Below are 27,404 nucleotides of genomic sequence, written 5' to 3'. Positions count from 1 at the left end.
CCACATACAAATAATAAATAAATAATAAAGTTTTAAAAAATTGTTTTAAAAAAACTTTTTTAATTGTTGATATGGACCATTATTTTATTTATTTATTAATTTATATGTGGTGCTGAGAATCTAACCTAGTGCCTCACCCATGCTAGGCAAATGCTCTACCACTGAGCCACAACCTTAACCCAGGAATAAAATCTTTGTGTGTGTGTGTGTGTGTGTGTGTGTGTGTGTGTGTGTGGTGCTGGGGATTGAACCCAGAACTTTGTGCCTGCAAGGCAAGCACTATACCAACTGTGTGTGTGTGGTGCTAGGGATTGAACCCAAGGCTTCAGGGATAGAATCTTAAGGGTAAGATTTCTGAATTGGTTCTGGGGTTTCTGGAATTGGTTCACTAATCTGATCCAATTTCAAGGCACTAATGACTCCACTAATAGTCTGTGGTGTGATGTGGCAATAGAGATATGCAAAGTATCACCATTGGATACTCCAAGTACTTATAAGGGGCAAGGTGTCCTGACTTGTAGAGACCTGTGATGTTGGCTGGTTCGGTCATGGTGTTCAGGAAGGAAATAAATAGGCCAGACATGAACTGGTTTACAGACCATTACAGAACGAAGTGTAAACCAGATCCCCTTGAGGAAAGATCCTGCACTGCCAAAGATTCATACTATTAATCTTTTCCCCATTCTGCTCAAAGGAACTTATTTTTTTAAATTTATTTTTATTTTTAGGTACTAGGTATTGAACCCAGGGGCACTGAACCTAGCCCTTTTTTATATTTTATTTTGAGACAGGGTCTTGAGAAGTTGCTTAGAGAGAGCCTCACTAAATTCCTGAGGCTGGCTTTGAACTTGCAATCCTCCTGCCTCAGCTTCCTGAGTAGCTGGGATTACAAGCATGCCCCATTATGCCCTGCTAACAGTGAAGGTTTTTAAAAAATATGTTTAGTTGTAGATGGACACAATACTTTATTCATTTATTTATAATGTGGTGCTGAGGATGAAACCTAGTGCCTCACATATGCTAGTCAAGTGCTCTACCACTGAGCTACACAGCTCTAGCCCAAAGTTATCCCTCAGGTTCACCTCAAAGTGAGCCCAGTGGGTTCCTGAGCTCATTCTATGGTGGTTTCTGAAGTTAAGAAAAGCATAATTAGGACAGGCACGCTCAGTAGCTGGCAGAATTTCCACATGGATCCTCTGATGTGTGAAGTATGGAGGGAAAGGCCAGGTAGAACCATAAGACCTGCCTCTACTAGGAAAGTAGTAAATCAAAAGCAATACTGCATCCTGCGCAGTTAGCAGAGATTAGCACCATCATCAAGGACTTCACCCCACCAGGTAAGGAGCTCAAGGTAATAGCCAGGTAAGGACGAGGTACTCAGCTGGTCCAGCTGATTGCTAGTGGAGGCAAAGGGAACACAGAATGGGGAGTGAGAGAGTGTGACACCAGCTATGACCAGGAGAGCAGTCATAAAAATGAGAACTGTAATCGTCATAAATATTACCTCTTTTTTCATTATGAATATGTTTGAACATGTATATATGTTGTTAAATCAAATTTTTTGAGACTAAGAGATCTCTGAAATGAAGCTTTTAATTAAGCTTTTAGGGATGTTAGCCAAAAATAAAAGGACAGGTCCTGGGACAAATTTCCTAAGCCACCAGTGGCATGACCAGATAGCAGATGGAAACAAAATGTCCACCAAATCTAAGAAGCCAGGGTATTTCTTAATAAAAATACAGGGGGAGTAAAACACAAATTGTTCACATTCAACCTACATTGGCTATCGATAGAGGGGCAGGACAAAGCAATGCAGGCAAAATCCTACAATGGGAGGAGAGTCCACAAAGAAAAGTTTCTGCTCTTGCTAGTTTGGTTGGTTCTAAAAGCAGAATGTGATATGACCTTAATGGCTAATCTTTAGCACCCAGGAATCTGAAACAATTTCTCTTTTTCTTTCTCAACTTATCTTGAAGCTTTCAGATAAAATAAACTCTTATCCCTTCCCTCTCTCCATCCTCTGGCCTGTAACTTAATTTAAGACATCCCAGAATTCTTCCCTTATCAATATTCTGTCCACTTGTAAATGATGTATATGGTAAATAGCTTGGGTTTCCCTCTTTTTATATTAGCATGTAATATAAGATGTGTTGACTTAGTTTTGCAGTATTTAAGTATCATTAATTGTACAGCATAAGGTTTCAGTTATGGGATGGCAAGGAGAAAAGTAAATGCTATCAAGGTGTTTTAGTCAGCTATTTCACTCCTGTGACTAGAAGATCTGACCAGAACAATTTTAAAGGAGGAAACCTTTATTTGGTTTCAGAGGTCTTAGTCCATGGATCCATTCCTTGGGGCTTGAGGTGAGGCTGAACATCATGGCAGAGTGTGTGGCAGAAGGAAGCAGCTCACACAGACAGGGAGTCCACTCCCAGATACAAATATATATCCAAAGCCACACCCCAATTCCCACCTCTTCCAGCCACACCCTACCACTTCACTTACCTCTTAGTTAATCCCTATCGGGGTTTAAATTTCTGAGTGGGTTAAGACTCTTACAACCCAATCATTTCTCCTCTGAACCTTTTTGCATTGTCTCACACGTGAGCTTTTGGGGGACACCTCACATCCAAACCATAACATAAGGACTTTAACTCTTCTTTGGGGGAAGGGGTTGGTATGTTTAGTTTATAGGATGGTTATCATGTTAACTGGAATTATGACCTTGTTTTTCTCTTTATTTGGAAATTGTGTAGAGTTTAAAAAGATGGGTATGGATGCTGAGTTGACACAAGGTGGGCTGAGAGTGGTTAATTTTGTGTGTCAACTTGATTGGGGCACAGGGTACCCAGGTGTTTGATCAAGCATTATTTTGTGTGTGTCTGGGAGGGTGTTTCTGGATTAGACTATGTATTAAGAGACTGTGTATTAAGCAAATTACCTTTCCTAAGGTGGCCTGAATTGAACAAGAAAGCTCCCTGTCCTGTGAGCTCTCAAATAAACTTTTCCTCCTTTAAAATTGTTCTGGTCAGATCTTTTCACTGTCACCCGCAGTGAAATAGCTGTGAATAGGGGGAAATTACCCCTGTCTGACTGCCTTAAGCTGGGGCAGTGATTTGTTTTTTGGTCTTGGAACTTGAAACATGGCCTTTTTGTGGATCTTGAGCTTTCAGGTCTTCATTCTGGAACACCAGAGGCCATCCTGGGCCACCAGCTGGTTGATTACACATCTAGATACTGATCAACCTCATGTTTAAGTGAGAAATTCCTTTAATAACTCTCTCTTCTCTCCCTCTCTCTCTCTCACACATACACATACACACACACACATCCTATTCATTCTGTTTCTCTGAAGAACCCCAACTAGTGCACTGATAGAGTAAAAATCATGTGTTATGTGAATGCTAAAGTCTTTTTTTTTAAATTTTTTTTTTTTTTTTTTTTTTTTTTTTAGTTATCGGTGGACACAACATCTTTGTTTTGTATGTGGTGCTGAGGATCGAACCCAGGCAAGCGCACTACCGCATGAGCCACATCCCCAGCCCCGAATGCTAGAGTCTTAGGGGTACTTCTTTATTATAAGAATTATTGGAAGGTTGATTATAAACACCTAGGATTGCATGTGTGCCCTTTTCTAAAAATTTTTAATATTTATTTTTTAGTTCTCGGCGGACACAACATCTCTGTTTGTATGTGGTGCTGAGGATCGAACCCAGGCCGCACGCATGCCAGGCGCTTGAGCCACATCCCCAGCCCCATGTGTGCCCTTTTTAATTTTTATTTTGAAACAGGCTCTTGTTAAGGTGCCAAGGCTGGCCTGGAACTTGCTGTCCTCCTGTTTCAGCCTCCCAAGTCATTGGGATTACAGGCAAGCACCGCCACTCTCAGCTCTCTTTTGGTTCTTCCTCCTCTTCTTTTTTTTAATATTCTTTTTAGTCATACATGGACACAATATCTTTATTCTGTTTATTTATTTTTACGTAGCGCTGAGGATCAAACCTAGTGCCTCACATATAAGAGGCAAGCACTTAGCCACTGAGCCACAACCCCAGCCCACCCTTTTTCTTTCTTTTTTTTTTGGAGGGGGTGGTGATGATGGTGTGGGGATACTAGGGATTGAACCCAAAGGAGCTTTACCATTGAGCATACCCCAGTTCTTTTTATATTTTTTATTTTGAGATAGTCTTGCTAAATTGCTTAGGGTCTCACTACATTGGTGAGGCTGGCTTTGAACTTGTGATCCTCCTGCCTCAGCCAGCCTCCAGAGTTGCTGTGATTACAGGTGTTTGCCACTGCATCTGTCTCCATTTTCCTTCTTATTTTTTAAAAATAACTTTATTTTTATTTATTGTATTTTTATGTGGTGCTGAGGATTGAACCCAGTGCTTCATACATGCCAGGCAAATGTTCTACCACTGAGCCACCACCCCAGCCCTTTTTATTCTTGATATAATTAATTTCATTTAAGTATGTAGCTTGATTATTATTATTTTTTCCTTTTTGTAGTACCAAGAATTAAACCCAGGGTCTCACACATGCTAGGCAAGCACTCTACCACTGAGCTATACCTCTAGCCTTTTTTCTTTAAAAGATCTTTATTTATATTTATTTAATGTGGTGCTGAGGATCGAACTCAGGGCCTCACACGTGTGTAGCAAGCGCTCTACCACTGAGCTGTAATCCCAGCCCACTTCTAGCCTTTTAAATTTTATTTTGAGACAGGGTCTTGCTATATTGCTGAGGCTGGTCTCAAACTTGTGATCATCCTGCCTCAGGTTCTCAAGTCACTGGATTACAGGCATGCACTACTGTGCCCAGCTGTAGGTTGATTCTTTTTTTCAGGGGGAGAAGGGTACTGGGGATTAAAACCTAAGGGCACTTTACCACTGAGCCACACTCCCATCCCTTTTTATTATTTTTTTTTCAAGACAGGAACTCACTGAGATTGCCTAGGGCCTCAATAAATTGCTGAGGCAGTCCTCAGATTTGCAATCCTCCTTCCTCTGCCTCCTGAGCCAACTGGGACTACAGGCCCATACCACAATGCCCAGCTGAAGCTTGATTCTTTTTTTTTAATTTTAATTTGTTATATATGACAACAGAATGCATTACAATTCATATTACACATACAGAGCACAATTTTTCATATCTCTGTACACAAAGTACAGTCACATCCTTTGTGTCTTCATACATGTACTTCATACAGGTACTTTGGGTAATGATGACCATCGCATTCCACCATCTTTCCTACCCCCATGCCCCTCCCTTCCATTCCCTTCCCTTTTCCACTTTCCCTTATCTAGAGTTCATTTAGTTCCCCCCTATCGTATTATGGATCAGCATCCTTAAATCAGAGAAATCATTCAGCATTTGTTTTTTGGGGATTAGCTAATTTCACTTAGCATTATATTCTCTAGCTCCAACCATTTACCTGCAAATTCCATGATTTTATTTTCTTTTAATGCTGAATAATATTCACACACACAAACACACACACACACACATATAAATTTTTAAAATACCTTTGTTTTATTTATTTATTTTTACGTGGTGCTGAGGATCGAACCCAGGGCCCTGCATGTACCAGGCAACCGCTCTATGGCTGAGCCACAACCCCAGCCCATACCACATTTTCTTTATCCATTCATCTACTGAAGGACACCTAGGTTGGTTCCACAGTTTAGCTATTGTGAATTGTGCTGCTATAATCATTGATGTGGCTGTGTCCCTGTAGCATGCTGTTTTTAAGTCCTTTGGGTATAGACTGAGGAGTAGGATAGCTGGGTCAAATGGTGGTTCCATTCCCAGTTTTCCAAGGATTCTCCATACTGCTTTCTATATTGGCTGCACCAATTTGCAGTACCACAACGTAAGAGTGTGCCCTTTTCCCCACATCCTCACCAACACTCATTGTTGTTTGTATTCTCAATAGCTGCCATTCTGACTGGAGTAAGATGAAATCTTAGAGTAGTTTTGATTTGCACTTCTCTAATTGCTAGAGATGTTGCACATTTTTTTTTATATATATTTGTTAATTGATTGTATATCTTCTTCTGAGAAGTGTCTGTTCAGTTCCTTGGCCCATTTATTGATTGGGTTGTTTGTTTGTTTGTTTTTGGTGTTAAGATTTTTGAGTTCTTTATATATTCTAGAGATTAGTGCTCTAATTAGTGTGGGGTAAGAATTTGTTCCCAATTAGTAGGCTCTCTATTCACCTCACTGTTTCTTTTGCTGATAAGAAGACTTTTAGTTTGAATCCATCCCATTTATTGAATCTTGATGTTAATTCTTGCACTATAGGAGTCTTATTAAGGAAGGTAGGGCCTAATCTGACATGATGGAGATTTGGGCCTACTTTTTCTTCTAATAGGCGAAGTGTTTCTAGTTTAATTCCTAGGTCCTTGATCCACTTTGAGTTTTATGCATGGTAAGAAAGAGGTCTTTCCATCTTCTAAGGTCTTTTTAAATTTCTTTCTTTAGTGTTCTGCAGTTTTAATTGTAGAGTTCTTTTACCTCTTTTGTTAAGTTGATTCATAAGTATTTTATTTTTTTTTTATGATATTGTAAATGGGGTAGTTTTCCTTGTTTCCCTTTCAGAGGATTTGTCACTGATAAATAGAAATGCCTTTGATTTATGGGTGTTGATTTTGTATCCTGCTACTTTGCTGAATTTCATTAACTAGTTCCAGAATTTTTCTGGTGGAATTTTTTGGGTCTTCTAGGTATAGAATCATATCATCAGCAAATAGGGCTAATTTGACTTCTTCTTTACCTATCCATATCCCTTTAATTTCTTTAATCTGTCTAATTGCTCTGGCCAGTGTTTCAAGAACTATGTTAAATAGAAGGGGTGAAAGAGGGCATCCTTGTCTTGTTCCAGTTTTTAGAGGGAATGCTTTCAATTTTTCTCCATTTAGAATGATGTTAGCTTGGGGCTTAGCATAGATAGCTTTTATGATGTTGAGATATGTTCCTGTTATCCATAATTTTTCTAGTGTTTTGAACATGAAGGGGTGCTACATTTTGTTGAATGCCTTTTCTCTGTCTATTGAGATGATCATAAGGTTCTTATCTTTAAGTCTATTGATGTGATGAATTGCATTTATTGATTTCCATATGTTGAACCAACCTTGCATCCTTGGAATGAACCCCACTTGATTGTGATGTACTATCTTTTTGACATGTTTTTGTATTCAGTTTGCCAGAATTTTTGCATCTATGTTCATTAGAGATATTGGTCTGAAGTTTTCCCTTTTTTGATGTGCTTTTGTCTGGTTTTGGAATCAGGGTGATATTGGCCTCATAGAATGAGTTTGGAAGTTCTCCCTCTTTTACTATTTCCTGAAATAAATTGAAGAGTTGTGGGAAGCCATTCTGACATGTGATTGGGCGACTCCCGTTAAGGGTCTGAGGCGTTCTGGCTGTGTCGGAACTTTCCCGGCCCTTTCCTGATGAGAGAACCCGTCCGTGTGGGGGTGTGACTGACCACTGACCCCAGGGGCCCAATCACTGACCCTGACCTTGGAATGCGGTCCCCCCTCAATCTTCATTGGATGGAATTCTCCCATGAATCTCTTGTTCCCCAATAAAAAGCTACTCCAGGCGTGTTCACTCTCTCTCTCTCCTGCTAGCCCTGAGTAATCCTTGCTGCCCTGCCGGGCGGTTAGAGGAGGGAACCAGAGAGGGGAGCCGTCTCGGATCTGGCAATAGAAATAAGGTAACTGAGTCTGTGTGTTTTATTTCAATCTCTTCTAGCTAATTTTTATGCCAAGAACCTTATTAATGAAACCATTGCGCTGGTCGCATGGTGGAAGAGTATTAGTATTAGTTCTTCTTTAAAGGTCTTGTAGAACTGGGCTGTGTATCCATCAGGTCCTGGGCTTTTCTTGGTTGGTAGGCTTCTGATGGCATCTTCTATTTTGTTGCTTGAAATTGATCTGTTTAAATTGTGTATATTGTCCTGATTCAATTTGGGCAAATCATATGACTCTAGAAATTTGTCAATGCCTTTGATATTTTTTATTTTATTAGAGTACAAGTTTTCAAAATAATTTCTAATTATCTTCTATATTTCTGTAGTGTTTGTTGTGATATTTCCTTTTTTTATCACGTATGGTAGTAATTTGAGGTTTCTCTCTCTTTCTCTTCATTAGCATGTCAATTTTATTTATTTTTTCAAAGAACCAACTTTTTGTTTTGTCAATTTTTTCAATTGTTTTTTTTTGTTTCAATTTCATTGATTTCATCTCTGATTTTAATTATTTCTTGTCTTCTATTGCTTTGGGTGTTGATTTGTTCTTTTTTTTTAGGGCTTTGTAATGTAAGGTTAAATCATTTATTTGTTGACTTTTTCTTCTTTTAAGGAATGAACTGCATGTAATAAACTTTCCTCTTAGTACTGCTTTAATAGTGTCCCAGAGATTTTGATATATTGTATCTGTGTTCTCATTCATCTCAAAGAATATTTAATCTCCTCTTTGATGTCTTTTGCAATCCCTTGTTCATTCAGTAGCATATTATTTAGTCTCCAGGTGTTGGAGTAGCTTTTATTTTTTATCATTGATTTCTAGTTTCATTCCATTATGATCTGATCGAATGCAGGGTAGTACTCTACTTTTTTATATTTGCTAAGAGTTGCTTTGTAGCATAATATATGGTCTATTTTAGAGATGGATTCATGTACTGCTGAGAAGTGTATTTATTCATTGAAGGATGAAATATTCTATATATGTCAGTTAAATCTAAGTTATTGACTGTATTATTGAGTTCTATAGTTTCTTTGTTCAACTTTTGTTTTGAAGATCTATCCAGTGGTGAAAAAGGTGTGTTAAAGTCACCCAAAATTATTGTTTGTGGTCTATTTGACTCTTGAACTTGAGAAGAGTTTGTTTGATGAATGTAGATGCTCCATTGTTTGGGGCATATATATTTATAATTGTTATGCCTTGTTGGTGTATGGTTACCTTGAGCAGTATGTAGTGTACTTCTTTATCCCTTTGATTAACTTTAGCTTGAAGTCTACTTTATTTGATATGAGTATGGAAACCCCTACTTACTTCCACAATCCATGTGAGTGGTATGATTTTTTCCAACCTTTTACCTTCAGTCTGTGGATATCTTTTCCTATGAGATGAGTCTCTTTGAGGCAGCATATTGTTGGGTATTTTTTTAATCCCATCTGCTAGTCTATGTCTTTTGATTGGCCATTAACATTCAGGATTATTATTGAGACATGATTTGTCTTCCCAGCCATTTTTGTTTATTTTTGGTATTTAACTTGAATTGGTTTCTCTTCTGATTAGTTTTTCCTTTAGTGTAATATCTCCCTCTGCTGATTTTCATTATTGTTTTTTATTTCCTCTTTGTGGAATATTTTGCTGAGGATGTTCTGTAGTGCAGGCTTTCTAGTTGTAAATTCTTTCAACTTTTGTTTGTCATGGAAGGTTTTCATTTCATCATCAAATCTAAAGCTTAATTTTGCTGGATATAAGATTCTTGGTTGGCATCCATTTTCTTTCAGAGCTTGGTATGTTGTTCCATGATCTCTTGGCTTTGAGGGTCTGGGTTGAACAAATCTGCTGAGACACGAATTGGTCTCCCCCTATACATGATCTGATTCCTCTCTCTTTTGGCTTCTAAGATTCTGTCCTTATTCTGTATGCTAAGCATTTTCATTATAATGTACCTTGGTGTAGATCTGTTGTAATTTTGTACATTTGGTGTACTGTATGCCTCTTGTATTTGGTTTTCCAATTCATTCTTCATGTTTGGGAATTTTTCTGATATTATCTCATTGAAGAAATTGTGCATTCCTTTGGTTTGAAACTCTGTGCCTTCCTCTATCCCAATAACTCTTAGTTGTGGTCTTTTGATGCTGTTTCATGGTTTCTTACTATCTTCACTGTGTGGTCAACTTTATTTTCCAGATTGTATACTTTGTTTTTATAATCTGACATTCTTTCTTCGAAGTGATCTAGTCTGTTGGTTATGCTTTCTATTTGGTTTAATTTTTCCTTTATTCCAAGGATTTGTGACCATTTTTTTTCCAGAGTCTCTCTTTCTTTCTTTTTTAAAAATATTTTTTAGTTGTAGTTGGACACAATGTCTTTATTTTTATGTGGTGCTGAGTATCAAACTCAGTGCCTCACACTTGTGAAGGGAGTGCTCTACCACTGAGCCACAGCCTCAGCCCTCTATCTCTTTCTTTAAGTAATCATTTGCTGCCTGTATTTGCTCTCTTATCTCTTTGTTGAGTGATCAATTTTTGCCTGTATTTTCTCATTTAGGTCATTCTTTATTCACAGATCATTTTAATTACGAATCTTCTGAACTTCTTCTCTGACATTATCAACTTTGCTGACCATGGGTTCTGTTATTGTAGTGTCCTGGTTTGTTTGGGACACTTTCTTCCCTTGTTTTTTCTATGTGACTTCCTTTCTTACTGTGTGGATCTGAGCTATTACAGTTTCTACCCTGTATTCTTGGAGTACCCATGCAGATTGTCTGTACCTCATCTTGATGTTGGGCTTCCAGACCCTGCTGGTGTCCCTCAATGTATGCTACTGCAATTAAAGGTGGTGGTAGCAATAGCTGAAGTAACTTGAGATAATAGTGGAGGTATCCCAAGATGGATGCAATGTCTTATAGAGATGGGGCTGAAAGGGTGGGACTTACACTGTCTTTGGGATGCCTGCTCTGAGATGTAGCTGCTTCTAGGCCCTGTCTATTGTCAAAAAGGTGGGGGCTACTGCATGGGGAAAGATAATGGTGATGTCTGCAGTGTCCCAAGATGGAAGTGGGTTAGGTTTGGGTTCCCAGGTGTGTGTGGAGGTGGCAAATTTGGACCTACAATGGGCCTGGGTACCGTGTATGTCGGTGTGGGCAGATCTGGGCCAGGCCTGAGCTCAGGCAGGTATCTGCTGGTGGTGGAATGGACCCAGGATTACTGTGAGCCTGGGTCCTGCACAGGTAGATGTGGGTGGATCTGGGCCAGGCCTCTATAGCTTGATCCTTAAAACCACACTTAGTACATTTTTATTGTTTATTCTTAAATAAACCCTGTATTCTGCATGAAAACTAATTTGGAGAATACTTTAGCTCAGACCCAGGTGCATACAGGCTTTTCCAGACTAATGATTTGGAATAGTTTAAGCTCATTCAGACAAGCTTGTTTCTAACCCCTATGACAATGTATGTTTCTTCTTCTTCTTCACTTTATTTTATTTATTTATTTTTTTAATGTGGTGTTGAGGATCAAACCCAGTGCCTCACATGTGCTAGGCAAGAGCTGTACCACTGAGCCACAACCTCAGCCCATGTTTCTTCTTTTAAATAGTATAGGTGTGATATAAATAATGATTGCATATGATTGAAAAATCCAAGAAAAGGTACTTGAGTTACTTCAATTTCTCCCTCTGTAACCACTTCAAACTTATGTTTAATTTTACATTATGTAGCTCAGTGGTAAAGTGCTTGCCTACCATGCCCAAGGTCCTGGATTTGATCTTCTGAACCACAAAACAAAACAGAAATAGTATGAATTATGAGATGCAATATTTTTGTCTGGAAAATACTTATTTTTGCTAATATATGAACTATTTAACTGAATTTGAATAATGTCTTCAAAGTGGAAATGATTTTTAAACTATTGTCTTGAAACTAAGGAATAGCTCAAGAGAATAAAATTATTATTAATTATTACATGATTATTATTAAAATAATTTAATATACAAGACAATGAGCGTTTTAAAAAATGATCATCTCTGGCTGTCAAGCAGGACAAATCTTGTATGATGGTTCAGACAAAAAACAGATTTTCCAGCCTAAATCTCTAACTATGCCTTCTCCCTCTTAAGAATTCTCAACCTTGGCTTTCAGGCTTGAGAAAGGCCAGGGGCACCGGTTAACCCGGGTTCTTGCAGAACTAGAGCCTCCATCTGCATTTCCCAAGGCCTCCAAACGCTCTGTCATTAATTGAATTGTGAATTTCACAGTCTGTTGTGAAAAGTTTTTCCAACAGCTAAAGCACATACCTTTCTTAATGGCGATATTAATAGTATTTTCCTTCTCAAGGCTGCTAATGCCTCCTAATTTTATGGAGGAATTCATACTCCTTCTCAAAAGCATATTGTCTCCATTTACACTTTAGGATAGTGAATCTATACAGATGCCAGTTTTGAAGGGTGTAATAAGCATCTTCTATTAAAATAGTAAACAGAGTTGTTGTTGGAATTGCCCTTATCTGTCCAAGAAGAGACTCACTTCTTTGAGAAATCAGAGTCCTCAGAAACTAGCAATGAATCTCAGGCTGTGTGTATATGTATGTATGTGTGTGTGTGTATCCAGGAAAACATACACACACATACACATACACATACCCATTTCCGTACTTGTTACACAAATAAAAAATGTCTGCATGATGTGCAAGGAGCATTTGTGTTAAAAGTGCTTGTTCTCTGAACATTACAATTTTTGAGAGAGATTAGGGGAGGTGGAAAAGAATTTTACTTTTTTTTTTTGTACCAGGGGTGCTCTACCACTGAGCTCCCAATCATGTTTATTTTTTTATTTTGAGACAGGGTCTCACTAAGTTGCTGAATGCCTCTCTAAATTGTTGAGGCTGACCTCAAATTTGCTATGCTCCTTCCTCAGCCTCCTGAGTTATGGGGATTATAGTCATGTACTACCATACTTGGTCTAAATTTTACTTTTCATATCTTCTGCACTGTTTGACTTATTTATGATATGATATACATGTTAATTTATTGGTTGATTGATTGACTGATTGTGGCACTAGGGACTGAATCCAGAGGCACTTTACCACTGGACTATAGCCCAGTCCAGTTCTTTTCATTTTTAATTTTGAAATGGGATTTTACTAAGTTGCCCAGGCTGGTCTCAAACTTGTGATCCCTCTACCGCAATCCATGTAGAGTTTTGATTTACATTTCTAAGACTCCTTGTAAGACTGAGATTGAATATATTTTCATGATATATTTTTGATTTTCAGATGCCAAACAACAAAATCAGAAACAAAAGTGAAAACAAAGTAAATATAGATAATTACATTTGCTTATTTTTTAATACTTATTTTTTAGCTGTAGGTGGACACAATATCTTTATTTCATTTTTATGTGGTGCTGAGGATTGAGCCCAGTGCCCCATGTGTGCTAGGTGAACACTCTACCCCTGAGCCACAATCCCACATTTACTTATTTTTTAATGTTGAATAATATTTATTTTTTTAAGGGCATAGAGACAATAACAAAGTAACTATTTAAACAGATCTTAACTTCTGTACCAGAATTGTTCCATTAAGGTCCAGTCTCTAAACATTTTTAGTTTAGTCATTGTCATCTTCATCAGAGTCCATTACTTTTCTTCTGTTGAATTTAACTGTTGTTTTCTTTTTTGTTTGTTGAATTACTTTTTCAAGGATTTCTATTAAGCCTTGTTCTAATACCTTCCTGTTGAGTTGTCTATATCTTGCCATCTGTACAAGGTAATTTTCTATGGCTTTAGTTTTTAGGGGGCTTTACAAGTGTTGAAGTACTTAACCTGGCCCCAGGCTGACTGATCGAGAACTTGGGCCAAGATACTGTTTCTCATTTCTCTTTCCCTTGTGCTTTGCTTCCTGTGTTGCATCGCCAGGATCCCTGTGCTTCACCTGCAGCTTGGCCAACCTCTGCTTCCTTAGCGTCTCCAAGCTTGGCTGGCAGCCGCTGTGCTCTTGGGTCCACTCAGAGGGATTCACATTTGCTTACAATATTATAGTAGACAAAGGAAATTTCAAGGAATATACTCAGCTTGGATATGCATAGTATATATCCCCAAATCCCAAAAAAGTTTTGGAATCAAACATTTGCTGTAAAATAAAGTTGCATTGCATGAGAACCAAAATAGAGCAGTTTCTGGCATATGCTGAAGTCTTAGTTAACCACTTGGAGTCAGTGAGAAGACTGGGGTTGGTCATCCAGAAGGATGGAAAGACACTGTCCCTGGAATGTCTGTGTAGTTCCCAGGAACCTGGCCAAATCAAGGAGAGCAGGCCTAGACCAGGGATGCCCAGATAAGATACCGGGTTTATTGAAAAAAAACTAGAAGGGTACTGACTCTCTCTGGTATGCTGGGCAAGTTAGTATTATCTGTAAAAATTTACTTTCTTGAATGCATGCCAGGACAGCTGCTCCTTGGAATGCTGGTCATCCAATGGCACAAAGCTGATGGGACAAAGCTAATGCTGCTTCTGTGACCTAATTTGTAAGAACCCTTCCCTGTGGTAACTGGTGCCCATCAGAACATCATGGAGATGGAGGTGCTCTTCCAGGTGGCTGCTCCTGGACAAAGTGTGGGGAGAATAGGAGGTGCCACTTTCTGTGAGGTCTCTGGTGTGCAGCAGTGGGACACCTGTCCAGCTCACTGCCACTGGACTTTCTGGTGACACCTCTCCAGCATGTTTCCATTGGACCTCCCCTGTAAGTATTTTTCAATAAACCCTGTATCTTCTCTTGTTTCTGTCATTTTCCTTGGTCTCTTGGCAACCTATCCCACTGCCCTAGGATAATTGGGCAGCAGATGTCACACAGGTCATCTTTACTCTAGGATCAGACTGATGAAGCATCCCAAACTGGAATATTGCAGGGTCTTATTGGCTGAGGGACAAGCAAGATAGTGAATTATAATAAAACTCCTAAAGCTTCTCCTTGGAAGTGAACACATGTTACTCTGTTCTTTATTTAATTAGCTAAAGCAGGTCACATGCCACTCCTTGTGTTCATCAGGGTGGGGAGTATTAATCCTCCCTCAAAGGAAGTGGATAATTATGAACAATTATATAACCTACCACAGAAGCCCATTTGGCAATTGGGAAATCACTGATGATATTTGAAAAAGAACTTAACTGGGGAGTTGGATCCTAATAACAACAATGATAATGTACTGACTGCATACTACATATTACTCAATTTAATCATTTTCATTACAGATGAGGAAACTTAGCTTTAGAAGATTAAATACTGGCTCTAGTTCATACTACTAGAAAGTGGTAGAACACAGATTTACATTAGTTGTCTTTGGTCATCAGGCCAGTTTTTAAACCCTGAAAATTAAAAGTTACTAAATGGAGGCAATAGGAAATACTGACATTTTTGGATAAAGTTTAATAGAGGATGAATACCTGAGAAGGACTAGGATCCTGGGAAGATATCTTCAAGTGGAATTAGAAGGCAGAGAAAAAGGACTCAAAGGAGAGGAGACTGTTAATGCCTTTAATCAGAAAGAAATCAGGATAGGTGAAGAGTAAAATAACTTTAGTTCTTGGCTTGGATACTGGCTTTCTCTCTGGTATGCTGGGAATTGGGGCAAGTTACATTGTACTAATTCACTTTGTTGGCTATTTTGAGAACTTAGGTATCTTGTTACTTGAGATAGTTAACAGGTGTGGGGAGTTGAAGTATAGCTATTACTTGATGGCAGAATGAAGTGAATTTGTGTTGTCCCCAAATTTCCCTTCTGAATGATGGAATATAAGGTAATAAATTGAAATGTAAAATTAAACCATTACATAAAAAAGAATGAAATTCTGATACATGCTATGACATGGATGAACCTTGGAAACATTATGCTAAGTGAAATAAGCCAGACACAAAGGGATTTATACTGTATTATTTATTCCACTTGTACAAAATAACCAGAATAGGCAAATTCTTAAAGAAAGAAAGTAGGTTAGAGGTTACTGGGGGCTGGGGTATAGGGAATGGAGAGCAATTGCTTAATTGGTAATAGAGTTTCTGATTAAAGTGGTAAAAAAATTAGAAATAGATTGTGATGATCACTGTACAATATTGTTCATTTAATTATTGCTACTCCATTGTATACTTTAAATGGCTGAAATGGGGAAGTGTATGTTTTTATACTTTACCACAATTAAATAAATAGTAAAAAATTGCAATGTAGTAAATTAGAATGAATCTTTTGATTAATAAATTAATTTTGGGGGCTAGAGAATTTAGATAGATCAATAAAAGAATTTTTTAATAAAATATACAAGTTATTATTTCCCTTAAGAAACCACCACACTTTCTATCAAAGAGTAAGAAGAATATTATAAGCTTTCAAGAGGTGAGAAAGTGTCATAACATTCGTTGTTTGGTTAGTTCTTCATATAATCTGACACTAGTCACACCTTTTGACCTGGAAATCCTGTGCCAATGTGGAGGTGGTTTTAATTATTATAAAGGTTTAATTAAGCATTTGTGGTGGAGACTCTGTGTGTATGACAGAATCTATTAATAATCATGTCCCTCACCTCTGAGTGGAATATTTTCCTATGTCCTTTTTAAGTCTTGGCCAGAAGCCACATCAGAAGCAATATGAATGGTTTCTAGAGTATGTAATAAAGATGAGAAGGCAGGATTAAAAACTCTGTGTTTTATTCCAAATATTGGACTTTCTGAAACCAAGGCAGTTGGGACTGTTATTTGGAAATAATTGAGTACATCATTATAGTAAACATTACCAGCATACAAAGGGAACCCCTCCACATTTGTTGTTAAGTTTGTAGTGTGATGTCCATGAGTAAATACCTTGGACACGAGAAGAGTCTAATTATAGGTGTTATAGTAAGCCCCTTTTTGTCTTTACTTGAGGAGTAGCATCATGGTACAGGATAGCACCCAAAGTGTTTTGAATGAATGAAGTAACTACTTCAATGTTAGGATGTAGCAACAGGCAAGCAGTACAAGCAGGGGCGTGGGGATATCACTGGTTGACAACATATATAATTTATATATTTTAACAGGGTTGGAATGTGTATGGGAGGGTTTCAATGATAATAGCTTATGTCTGGGTAAAGGAGAGACAATTGAGATTTGGGAGTTGGATTATATCAATAGAATTCTGACCAATGAGCTAAATGTTTTCTATGTGGTGGATTTAGTTCTGTAAAAGCATGGTTCTCTAATAAATTCATACTTCTCCAGTGAACAGATAACAAATATGTGTCAACGTTTTATTTAGCACAAGTAGAAATACATGAAGGTCACCCAAATGAGAGCAAAGACTATTAAGAGCTTGCAAGTGAGGCAGCTACCATCTATTGAGTTTGGCAGACTCAAAGGCAATCAGGGAGAGAGCTGGGTGTGGTGGTGCAGGCCTGTAATCCCAGCAGCTCTGGACGCTGAGGCAAGAGGATCACAAGTTCAAGGCCAGCCTCAGCAATTCAGTGAGGCCCTGTCTTAAAATAAAAAAGAAAAATGGCTAGGGATGTGGCTCAGTGGTAAAAAGTGAAAAAACAAAAACCCTCTGGGTTCAATCTCCAATATCCCCCACCTCCAAAAAAAAAAAAAAAAATCAGGGAGAAGGGAAACTTTACATTGGTGAAAAAAGGACACTTCTGGTATGTTCTGATTAAAGGTTGTAGGAAAGCTGGAGGTAGGCTAATTAGAAGTGAGTATCCTATGTGGTTGGTCTAGCAAATGTATTTGACTTTCTCTAGTTGATCGTGGCTGACTAGAATAGGACATTTGGCAACATTCTTGAAGAAATTCTGACCATTTTTAGCTGATTTCTGTAGAAGTCACAGTTGTTTGGTTTATGTGAGTAAGAGTCTTTTCATATGTGGTCTACCTTTTGTTCATTTGTTCTTAAATCTCACATTAATAAGAGAGCTAGCAAAATACAGAACTAATTCCACAAGGATATGAGAAATTGAGATTCAAATAATCGATGAAGAAAGGAAAGCTGAAATAAAACTGCTAAAATGACGCTGTTTCTCAGGACAATACAATCCTTTTTTGGGGGGTGGGGTTACCAGGGATTGAACTCGGGGGCACTTGATCACTGAGCCACATCCCCAACCCTATTTTGTATTTTATTTAGAAACAGGGTGTCACTGAGTTGCTTAAGCACCTCACTTTTGCTGAGGCTGGCTTGGAACTCATGATCCTCCTGTTTCAGCCTCCTGAGCCACTGAGATTACAGGTGGGTACCACTGCGCCCAGCTGTCATTATTTTTTTTTGTACTGAATCCCAGGCCCTTTTTCCCATTACATCTCATCACTTTTCTACCAGTTAATCCCTGACTTTGCTAAGTTGTACAACTTTGGGGGCTCTAATCAATGATTATTCAAACGAAGTTACGATTCCTGAGGGTGTCAGATGACCATGACCTGGGTTTATTAAAAATTTCTCTGCAATGAAACAAATTAAAAGATCACACAATAGGGCTGGGGTTGTGGCTCAGCGGTAGAACGATCACCTAGCATGTGCAAGGCCCTAGGTTTGATCCTCAGCACCACATAACAATAAATAAGTAAAATAAAGGTATTGTGTCCAACTACAACTAAAAAATATATATTTTTAAAAGATCACACAATAATTTTGTGGATTTGTTTCCAAGTATTATCTCATTTAATTGATTATTTTTGCTGTGCTGGAAATCAAAACCCTGGGCCTCAAACATGCTAGGTAAGTGCTCTACTACTGAGGTACATCCCCAGTCCCTAACTCATTAAATCTTTTTTTTTCCCGCTTAACTCATTTAATCTTAACCACAGCCCAATGCAACTAACCCATTGTGAGAGAACAATTATTATTCCCTTTTTCAAATGAAAAAAAAAAGCAAGACACAGGTTAAGAAATTTAAGGAATTATTAGTAGTAAGAATAGTTGAGCGCTGGCTGCACTACCAAGACTGAGGAAAGCACAGCTGTAGTATGTGGGCAAGGCAAATGCTGTTTTTCGTTATTTTACTTCCACCCCTTTATGTTGCTTCTGAGTCCAACATCCTTTTGTAAGACCATTTATAGGTGTGGAAAGAGCCCTGGCTGAGAGTTCATAAGCTGGTCTCCATGTCACGGTTTGCTTTGCTTGCTGTGCTCTTTCTTCACTTGTAAGAGAGCTAGAAAAATGTTCTCTGAATATTCAGGTGCTGGAGAGGGGCTTTTAAGGTAAAGTCACAAAACTAATGTTGAAAGGTCGTATCTTCAGTTGGGTTGGTTTCCAGAGCCCGCTAGTGGAAGAGCTCCTAAGCTTTGAGTTTCCGGGTAGAAAGGCGTCTTCCATCCTTTGTAGCGCTGGCTGCCCGCCTCTTACGTAGGTCCAATCCTAGGCCCCGCCTCCAAACGCCCCCTGGTTGTCAAGGAAACGAGGACGCCCGAGTGGGCCGGTTCTCCTTCCTTGGGGCCCCAGGTGGGGCACGCGACGACGCATGCGCATGATAGGCGGGAAGGCACCGCGGTGGCTGTCGGGACTGAGCGCCTAGCCGCCCGATCAGGAAGTGGCGGGCGGAGCCCAGGGCCGAGTCGCCGCCGCCGCCGCCGCCGCCGCCAGAGGCGAGACCCCGACCTGGTGGGTCAGCGCCGGGCGTGCGTGCGGGCAGGCGGGGGCGCTGAAGAGGAGCAGGAAGGGGCGGCCGTGCCGGCTTGGGCGGCTGGCGGAGGCGGAGGCGCAGGGAGGCTGTAGCGGCGGGTCGCGTGGGGCTGTCTTCCTCGCTCAGGTAGGGGCTGTGGCCGCCAAGTGAGGGGTGCCGAGCCGGGGATCGCTGTTCTTCGGTCTTGAGGCGCGCCTCCTCTACCCAAGCTGATGAGCGTGTCCTCAAACCTTCGGGAGCCTGGGCTGCCGTTCTCTACGCGAAACATTTCAAACATGCCAACAGTTCCCTGCGAGCATTGTCTTTTAGGCCGGAGGTTCATTGAGCAAACTTTTGGGGTTGGATAAAGGGAAAATTCACAGTCGGTGAGCTGATTGTGCCTCCTCCTCTACCCCCAAGTTTCCATTAGAAGTAGCCGAGCGAAACGTGTGTGTAACATGGTGCCCCACTAAGGGCTGTGATTTAGGGACTGGCACACGGATTGTTTTTTTCAGCTGCCTTTTTTTTTTTTTTAATGGTTTGTAATGATTCCCAACTTTAATGATAGTAGTTTTCTACAAATTCTGAAGACGTTTTCCAAAGCAGAACGTTGTGGTCCCTTTTTCATCCACTTCCACATTTCTGTCACTTAGGAGGTAAGCACCCTCTTAGCTCCCAGCTATTCATAGTAGTTGCTTAGGCGCCAGTGGCACCTCTGAGGCTGAGGCCGGGAGAGGAGAAAAACAGGAAAAGTAAAAAGGCTGAGAGGTCTGTTGGAGGGAAGAACGTGGGCTGTGGAGCCCCGCCAGCTTCTTTGAGTTGTGGTGGTTTTTTATTTGTTTGCTTGTTTGATTTTTTTTTTTTTAATAGACATGGAGATGTGTCCTGTTTGCGACATGTGCCAGTACTGAGATTTAAAACTCAATACAAATTTTGAAAAAAGAAAAATTAGGTGCTACAGTGAAAGACACATTGTTGTAGGTGCCCTTGAACATGGTACCCCATAGGTTGCTTTGTTTTAGAGACCTTTACTAGGATTCATTCTAGGTCTGGTGTTAAGGAGTACTTGACTTTAAAAGTCAGAAAGAATACCCTTGTCCTTCCAGCTGTGTGACCTTAACTGTGCCTTTTCCTTTCAGATTTCACACATTGAAATGGTAGTAACACTAATAACTATTCTCTCATACAGTTGTGAAGACCAATATTGTAAACATTTAGGTTTTTATGAACCGTATAGCTTTACTTAATCTGTCTTAAAAGTTGTTGGTTAAATCCTGTATTAATGATCTGTCTTCATAAGGTGAAATAAACAAATGTTTCTTGTGTGCTTACAATCTGCTTTTTTCTTCCATCTTCTCACTTGCAAATTTCTTTAATTCTTGACCTCACACTTTTCCAAGTTCCAAGGCTTTTCCATCTTCCTTACTCTGGTACCAATCATTTTTTTATTTCTTAGAGATTCAATATGGGAATAAGATTTCTATGGCTTTATTATTGAAAAAAATTCACACATATTTTCACAGATATATATCTACATATCTATAGATATATATATAAAAATGTGTATAATATATATGCATTAGTGTCCTTGTTTTACTTATGATGAAATTAAATTAGAGGTCTTGTGGGTTGTTTAGCCATATGGCTGTTAGGAATTGAAGCTGAAAGAAGGTAGAACTCTCATTCATGGTCCAGTGACTCTTCACTTCTTACTTATCTGAAATTCACAGTGATTATTATTATTATTTTTAAATATTTATTGTTGTAGTTGGACACAATACCTTTATTTTATTTATTTTTATGTGGTGCTGAGGATGGAATCCAGGGCCTCGATTGTGCTAGACGCACGCTCTACCACTGAGCCACAGCCCCAACCCTCACGGTGATAATTATTATTTTTTTAAAATTTATTTTTCAGTTTTCGATGGACACAACATCTTTTTTTTTAAAAAATTTATTTTATATGGTGCTGAGGATCGAACCCAGCGCTCCGTGCATGCCAGGCAAGCGCGTTACCGCTTGAGTCACATCCCTAGCCCCTGATTATTCTTTATCAGTATTTATATTTTTAATTTTTAGCACCCTGACTTACATTTTATTTATTCATTGTCCTTTGAACAAGGTGTTCAGTGCTTTCACGTTCTCATCTAAGCTGCCTAAAGACAAGGATTTATTTTCCACAACTTTTCAAAGTTTAAAGCACAGTGCCACACAAACAGCAGTTTTCTTAGTAAAGCCTTTGCTAAAGGCTTGTGGAACCAATAATTATGAGGATAGCACAAGTGAAGGATGTCTTTTCTATTCAGTGTTCATTTAACAAGTATTTTTTGAGGTATCCTGTGCTTAAAGACTTGCAAAATACAGGGAGAAACACCTATGATTTTTTGACTTTATGATAATATAAAAGTGATACACATTCAGGAGAAAATACACTTTGAATTTTAATCTTTTCCTTGGTCAGCAACATGTAGTACTATATTCTGTCATGATGCTGGGCAGTAGCATTTAACTTGCATCTCCCAGCCAGCCGTGAATTACGGGGGCAAACAACTGATACTCTGTGGTGGACTGTGTTGCTAAGATGGGTATTCGGTAGGTTAGGTGTACAAAATGCACTTTTAGCTTATGTTTTCAGTTTACCATGGTCTTATTACCATTACCATGGTAACCCCAAATCAAGAAGCACTTACTTGTATGAGAGTTTTTTTTTTCCCCTCCAACTTAACACCAGTCTAAACACTTCAACACTTAGTCAGATCGAGCGAGCTCTTCCTAGACCCTGTACGGGATTATTTTTTAGAGTCTTGTTGGTCGACTTGTAGCTCTGCTTGTTGTATAGCAGAGTTTTAGCATTGGGACAGGGGAAGAGAGCTCATTTAGTTCCACCTCTCCTAATCAGAAAATTTCTCTAGACATTTCTAGCAGATACTATTTTTAGTTAATGATCAAGAATTAACAGTTTTAAAAGTATTCCATTTCATTTATAAGCAGTTCTGATTTTTTTTTTTTGCAACAAACCTAAATTTATCTCCTACTTTATGTCCAGTGGTCCTGATGTTGTTTTTAGAGCAATGTTGTCTAATAGAAATATAAGCTTACAAGTGTGACCCACACTTGTAATTTAAACTTTTCTAGTAGTTATATTTTTTAAAATGTAAAAATTGATGCAATTAATTTTTTTAAAAAATAGTTTTTTAGTTGTAGATCAATGTAATACCTTTATTTATTTTTATGTGGTGCTAAGGATCAAACCCAGTGCCTCACATATGCCAGGCAAGCGCTCTACCATTGAGCTCCAACCCCAGCCCCGTGAAATTAATTTAAATATTTAACCCAGCATGTCCAAAATATTATAAATACAACATGCAATTAATGTAAAATATCTTCATTAGTAATAACAGCATTTTTTTGGTATTAAGTGTTTGAAATCTGGTATGTATTCTCCATTTTCAGTACATCTCAATTCTAGCCACACTTCATATGCTTAAAGGGCACTGTATTGGCCAGACTCTGTGGTGCACTTATAATCTCAGCAGCTTGGGAGGCTGAGGCAGGAGAATCGGGAGTTCAAAGCCAGCCTCAGCAACTTAGCGAGGCACTTAGCAACTCAGTGAAACCCTGTCTCTAAATAAAATATAAAAAAGGGTTGGGGATGTTAGTCAGTGGTTAAGCACTCCTGGGTTCAATCTTCAGTACCCAAAACAAAAAAACAAACATAAGAACACCATATTGGACAGCACAGTTCTAGAGAGCTTTAGAGAATAATTCTGGTTTTTCTTTCTCTACCACTTACTACTCGCCCAGTACATAATAAGTGCTTTTTTTGGGTGAATAAGTAAGTGACTAAGTACTAATATAGCAGATCATTTTATTTGCGAAATATCTTGTTGACATTTTTGGATTTGGCATACAGGTTTGAGTGATTTGAATCTGTACTACAGATAATTTATTTTTATCTTTTTAGCATTATGGATCCAAGCCTATTGAGAGAAAGGGAGCTGTTCAAAAAACGAGCTCTTTCCACTCCTGTAGTAGAAAAGCGTTCAGTGTCTTCTGAGTCATCATCATCATCATCGAAGAAGAAGAAAGCAAAGGTAGAACATGGAGGATCATCAGGCTCTAAACAAAATTCTGGTTAGTAAAAATCATGTAGGATTGTTTGATTTTTATTTTTTAGAAAACCATTTAGTAATGGCAAGTTCAACATTAATATTGATTTTTAGACATTTGGTGAAATATAAGGGATGGGATGATAAGAGAATTTAAGCCCTTAATATGTTAATTGTGTTGTGTGTTTAATATTTAGATTATCACTTTAAAAGAACAACTTCATTAAAGTTTAGTTTGCATTCCATATAGTTCATTCATTTTAAGTGTACAATTCAAATATATTCCTTTCCAATTTTAAAACATTTCTATCATTGCCAAAAGGTCCAGTGTGCCCATTTGCAACACTATTCCTACCCTAGTCCCAGATAACCAATAACCTACTTTCTGTCTGTCTCCATATGCCTTTTCTGGACACTTCTATAAATGGAATTGTGTAATGTGGGCTTTTATTTGTGGCTTCTTTTATTTAGTATGTTTTTGTGTTTCATCTGTGTTGTAGGATTATATCAGTATTTTATTCCACTTTATGGCTGAAGAAGTTTTTGACTCTCTTGAATAGCACTGCTATGAACATTATGTATAAGTCTTTATATAGACATGTTTTCATTTCTTTTGAATAGAGAAATAGGAGTGGAATTTCTGGATCATGTGGTAAATTTATGTTTGATCCCCTCCCCCCTGGGATTGAATCTGGGGCTGACCATTGAGCTACATCCACTTTATTTTTATTTTAACACAGGGTCTCTGTAAAATTTTCAGACTGACCTTGAACTTATGATCCTCCTTGCCTTAGCTTGCTGAGTAGCTGGGATTACAGGCCTGCGCCAAGGTGCCTGACTATATTTAACTTTTTATAAAATGATGGAAAAGGTTGTACCATTATATAATCTCACCAAAAGTAGGAGGATTCTAGTTTTTTCTCATCTGTATCAACATTTGTGATTCCTTTTCTTTTTGATCATAGCTATTCCTAGTGGGTGTGAAAGGTATCATTATCATATTAATATGTATTTCCGGGCTGGGAATGTGGCTCAGGCGGTAGCGCGCTCGTCTGGCATGCGTGCAGCCCGGGTTCGATCCTCAGCACCACATACCAACAAAGATGTTGTGTCCTCCGAGAACTAAGAAATAAATATTAAAAATTCTCTCTCCTCACTCACTCTCTCTTTAAAAAAAAAAAATAATATGTATTTCCCTAATGACTAGTAGTATGAACATGACCAATTGTGTACTTTCCTTGGTGAACTATTTGTTGTTTTTTTTTTTTTTTTTTGCCCATTTTAAAAAGTGGGCTATTTGTCTTTCTGTTGGTTTGAAACCATTCTTTTTTTTTGTTTTTTTTTTTTTCATTACCAGGGATTCAACTCAGGGGCACTTGACCGCTAAGCCACATCCTCAGCCCTATTTTGTATTTTTTTTTTAATATTTATTTTTTAGTTTTAGGTGGACACAATATCTTTATTTTACATTTATGTGGTGCTGAGGATCAAACCCAGTGCCTCATGCATGCTAGGTGAACACTTTACCACTGAGCCACAACCCCAGCCCCCTATTTTGTATTTTATTAAGAGATAGAGTCTCACTGAGTTGTTTTGCGCCTCGCCTTTTGCTGAAGCTGGCTTTGAACTTGTGATACTCTGCCTTAGCTTCCCCAGTTGCTGGGATTACAGGTGTGCACCACCATGCCCAGTTAATTAGCAGAAATTTTTTTTTGTGTTACCAGGAATTGAACCCATGAATGCTCTTCTGAAGAGCTCATCCCTAGCCTTAATTTTTTTTTAAAGTTGTTGGTGGACTTTTATTTTATTTATTTATATGTGGCACTAAGAATCGAACCTACTGCCTCACACATGGTAGGCAACTGTGCCTAGCCACAACCCCATCCCATCCCCAACCCTTTTCAAATTTTTTTTCTAGATAGGATCTTGCTAGGTTGCCCAGGCAGGTCTTAAAGTTTATGATCATCTTGCCTCAGGCTCTCGAGTAGCTGGAATTATAGGTATGTGCCACCAGGCCTGCCTAAAAGTTTTTAATTTTGATGAAAGCCAACTTAGCAATTTTTTTCTCATTTATGTTTTTAGTGTCATTTCTAAGAAAGCTCTCCCTGATTCTATATTTCCTTCTAAGAGTTTTATAGTTTTAGCTTTTTGACTTAGGTTTGTGGTATGTTTGAGTTACTTTTGTGTATGGTTTTACATAAGCACCTAAATTTCAAAGTAGATTTGGTGAATTCAAAGTTAGTTCAGGCTCTTATATTAAACCATACACAAAAATTAACTCAAACTTATAGACCTATGTATAAGAACTAAAATTATATTTCACTGTCCCAGTGCCATTTCTTGAACATTTTTTTTTTTTTTTTTGTTTTTATGTGGTGCTGGATTGGACCCAGTGCCTCACTCATGCTCAGCAAATACTCTACCACTGAGCCACAATTCCTGGCCCTGAACAGAATATTTTTAACCTCATTTGAATTGCATTGGCCCTCATGTTGTGTGTCAGTTGACTATTGACGAGGCATTTTATTTCTGGAGTCTCAGTTTGATTTCATTGACTTATTTGTCTATTTTTATGCCAGGACCACACTTTCTTGGTAGTGTTGTGGTTTAAGTTTTAAGATTAAGAAGTATAAATCTGGCCAGCACTGTGGTGCATGCCTGTAATCCCAGCAGTTTGGGAGGATGAGACAGGAGAATCGCAAGTTCTAAGCCAGCCTCAGCAAAAGCAAGATGCTAAGCAACTAGTGAAATAAAAATACAGAAATAGGGCTGGGGATGTGGCTCAGTGGTTAAGTGCCCTTGAGTTCAATACTTGCCCCCCCGCCCCACAAAAAAGTGTAAATCTAGACTGGGGATATATCTCAGTTGGTAGAGTGCTTGCCTTGCATGCATAAGGCCCTACACTACCAAAAAAAAAAAAAAAAGTGTAAATCCATGGACTATTATGTAGCTCAGTGGTAGAATACTTGCCTACTAAGCACAAGGCCCTGGATTGAATCCCTAGTACTAGCGAAAAATAAAACAGAGAAAGTATTAGTCGTTCAGCTTTTTTTTTTTAAAGGGCGGGGGGAGAATTTTTAGTATTTTTTATTTTTTAGTTTTTGGTGGACACAACATCTTTGTATGTGGTGCTGAGGGTCGAACCCTGGCCGCATGCATGCCAGGCGAGCGTGCTACCGCTTGAGCCACATCCCCAGCCCCTAGTCCTTCAGCTTTGTTCTTTTTTTTAAAGATTATTATTATTTTTTTTTTCTGGATCTTTTGCATAATTTTAAGATCGGTTTGTTAATCAACATCTGTAAAAAAAACAGCTGGGACTTTGGGTCTTGCTAGGTTGCTAATAAATCTCTATTAGATTCAATATATAAATCAGTTTGAAGGATAATTTCTACCTTAAAAACGTTAGGTCTTCCAGTTAGTTAACTTCCATATCTTTCTATTTATTTACATTTTAAATTTATTTCAATAATGTTTTGAGTTTTTAATGTATAAGTCAATTTCACACTTATTTTGTTAAATTTATTCCCAAGTATTTTACTCTTTTTTTTTGTAAATATTTTATTCTTTTTGATGTATTATGAGTAGAATTGTTTTCTTTCTTTTTTTTTAAATATTTTTTTTAATTGTAGATGGACATAATACCTCTGTTTTATTTTTATATGGTGCTGAGGATCGAATCCAGGGCCTTCCACATGTGCAGCAAGCACTCTACCACTGAGCTACAACCCCAGCCCTGGAATTATTTTCTTAATTTGATATTTTTGATTGTTCATATCCAGTATGTAGAAATGCAGTACATTTTATACATTGATTTTGTATGGTGTAACATTGTTGAACTTATTTTTTGTTTCTAGTAGGTTTTTATGTGAATTCCTGAGGATATTCTAAATCAATATTATGCATCTAGGAATAAAACCAGTTTTGTTTTTTCCCTTCCAATATGCTGT

At 38.4% G+C, this 27,404-nt stretch overlaps 1 protein-coding gene and 1 pseudogene across 1 annotated transcript in view; one reads left to right on the top strand and one right to left on the bottom strand.

The window, feature by feature from the left end:
* Nucleotides 1-13,342: 13,342 nt before the first annotated feature.
* Nucleotides 13,343-14,855, bottom strand: LOC113200559 (programmed cell death protein 5 pseudogene; annotated as a pseudogene).
* A 3,821-nt stretch (nucleotides 14,856-18,676) lies between these two features.
* Gtf2e2 (general transcription factor IIE subunit 2) overlaps nucleotides 18,677-27,404 on the top strand; it is a 76,284-nt gene continuing 67,556 nt past the window's right edge. Inside the window, exons 1-2 of the mRNA XM_026414050.2 lie at nucleotides 18,677-19,495; nucleotides 23,313-23,482. Of these exons, the coding sequence (XP_026269835.1) occupies nucleotides 23,317-23,482 (166 nt within the window). The 5' untranslated portion in view covers nucleotides 18,677-19,495; nucleotides 23,313-23,316. The remainder of the gene's footprint in view (nucleotides 19,496-23,312; nucleotides 23,483-27,404) is intronic.

The sequence above is a fragment of the Urocitellus parryii genome, chromosome 14, assembly GCF_045843805.1.
Source record: "Urocitellus parryii isolate mUroPar1 chromosome 14, mUroPar1.hap1, whole genome shotgun sequence".
Classification (NCBI taxonomy): domain Eukaryota; kingdom Metazoa; phylum Chordata; class Mammalia; order Rodentia; family Sciuridae; genus Urocitellus; species Urocitellus parryii.
This window is presented reverse-complemented; position numbering and strand designations above follow the sequence as displayed.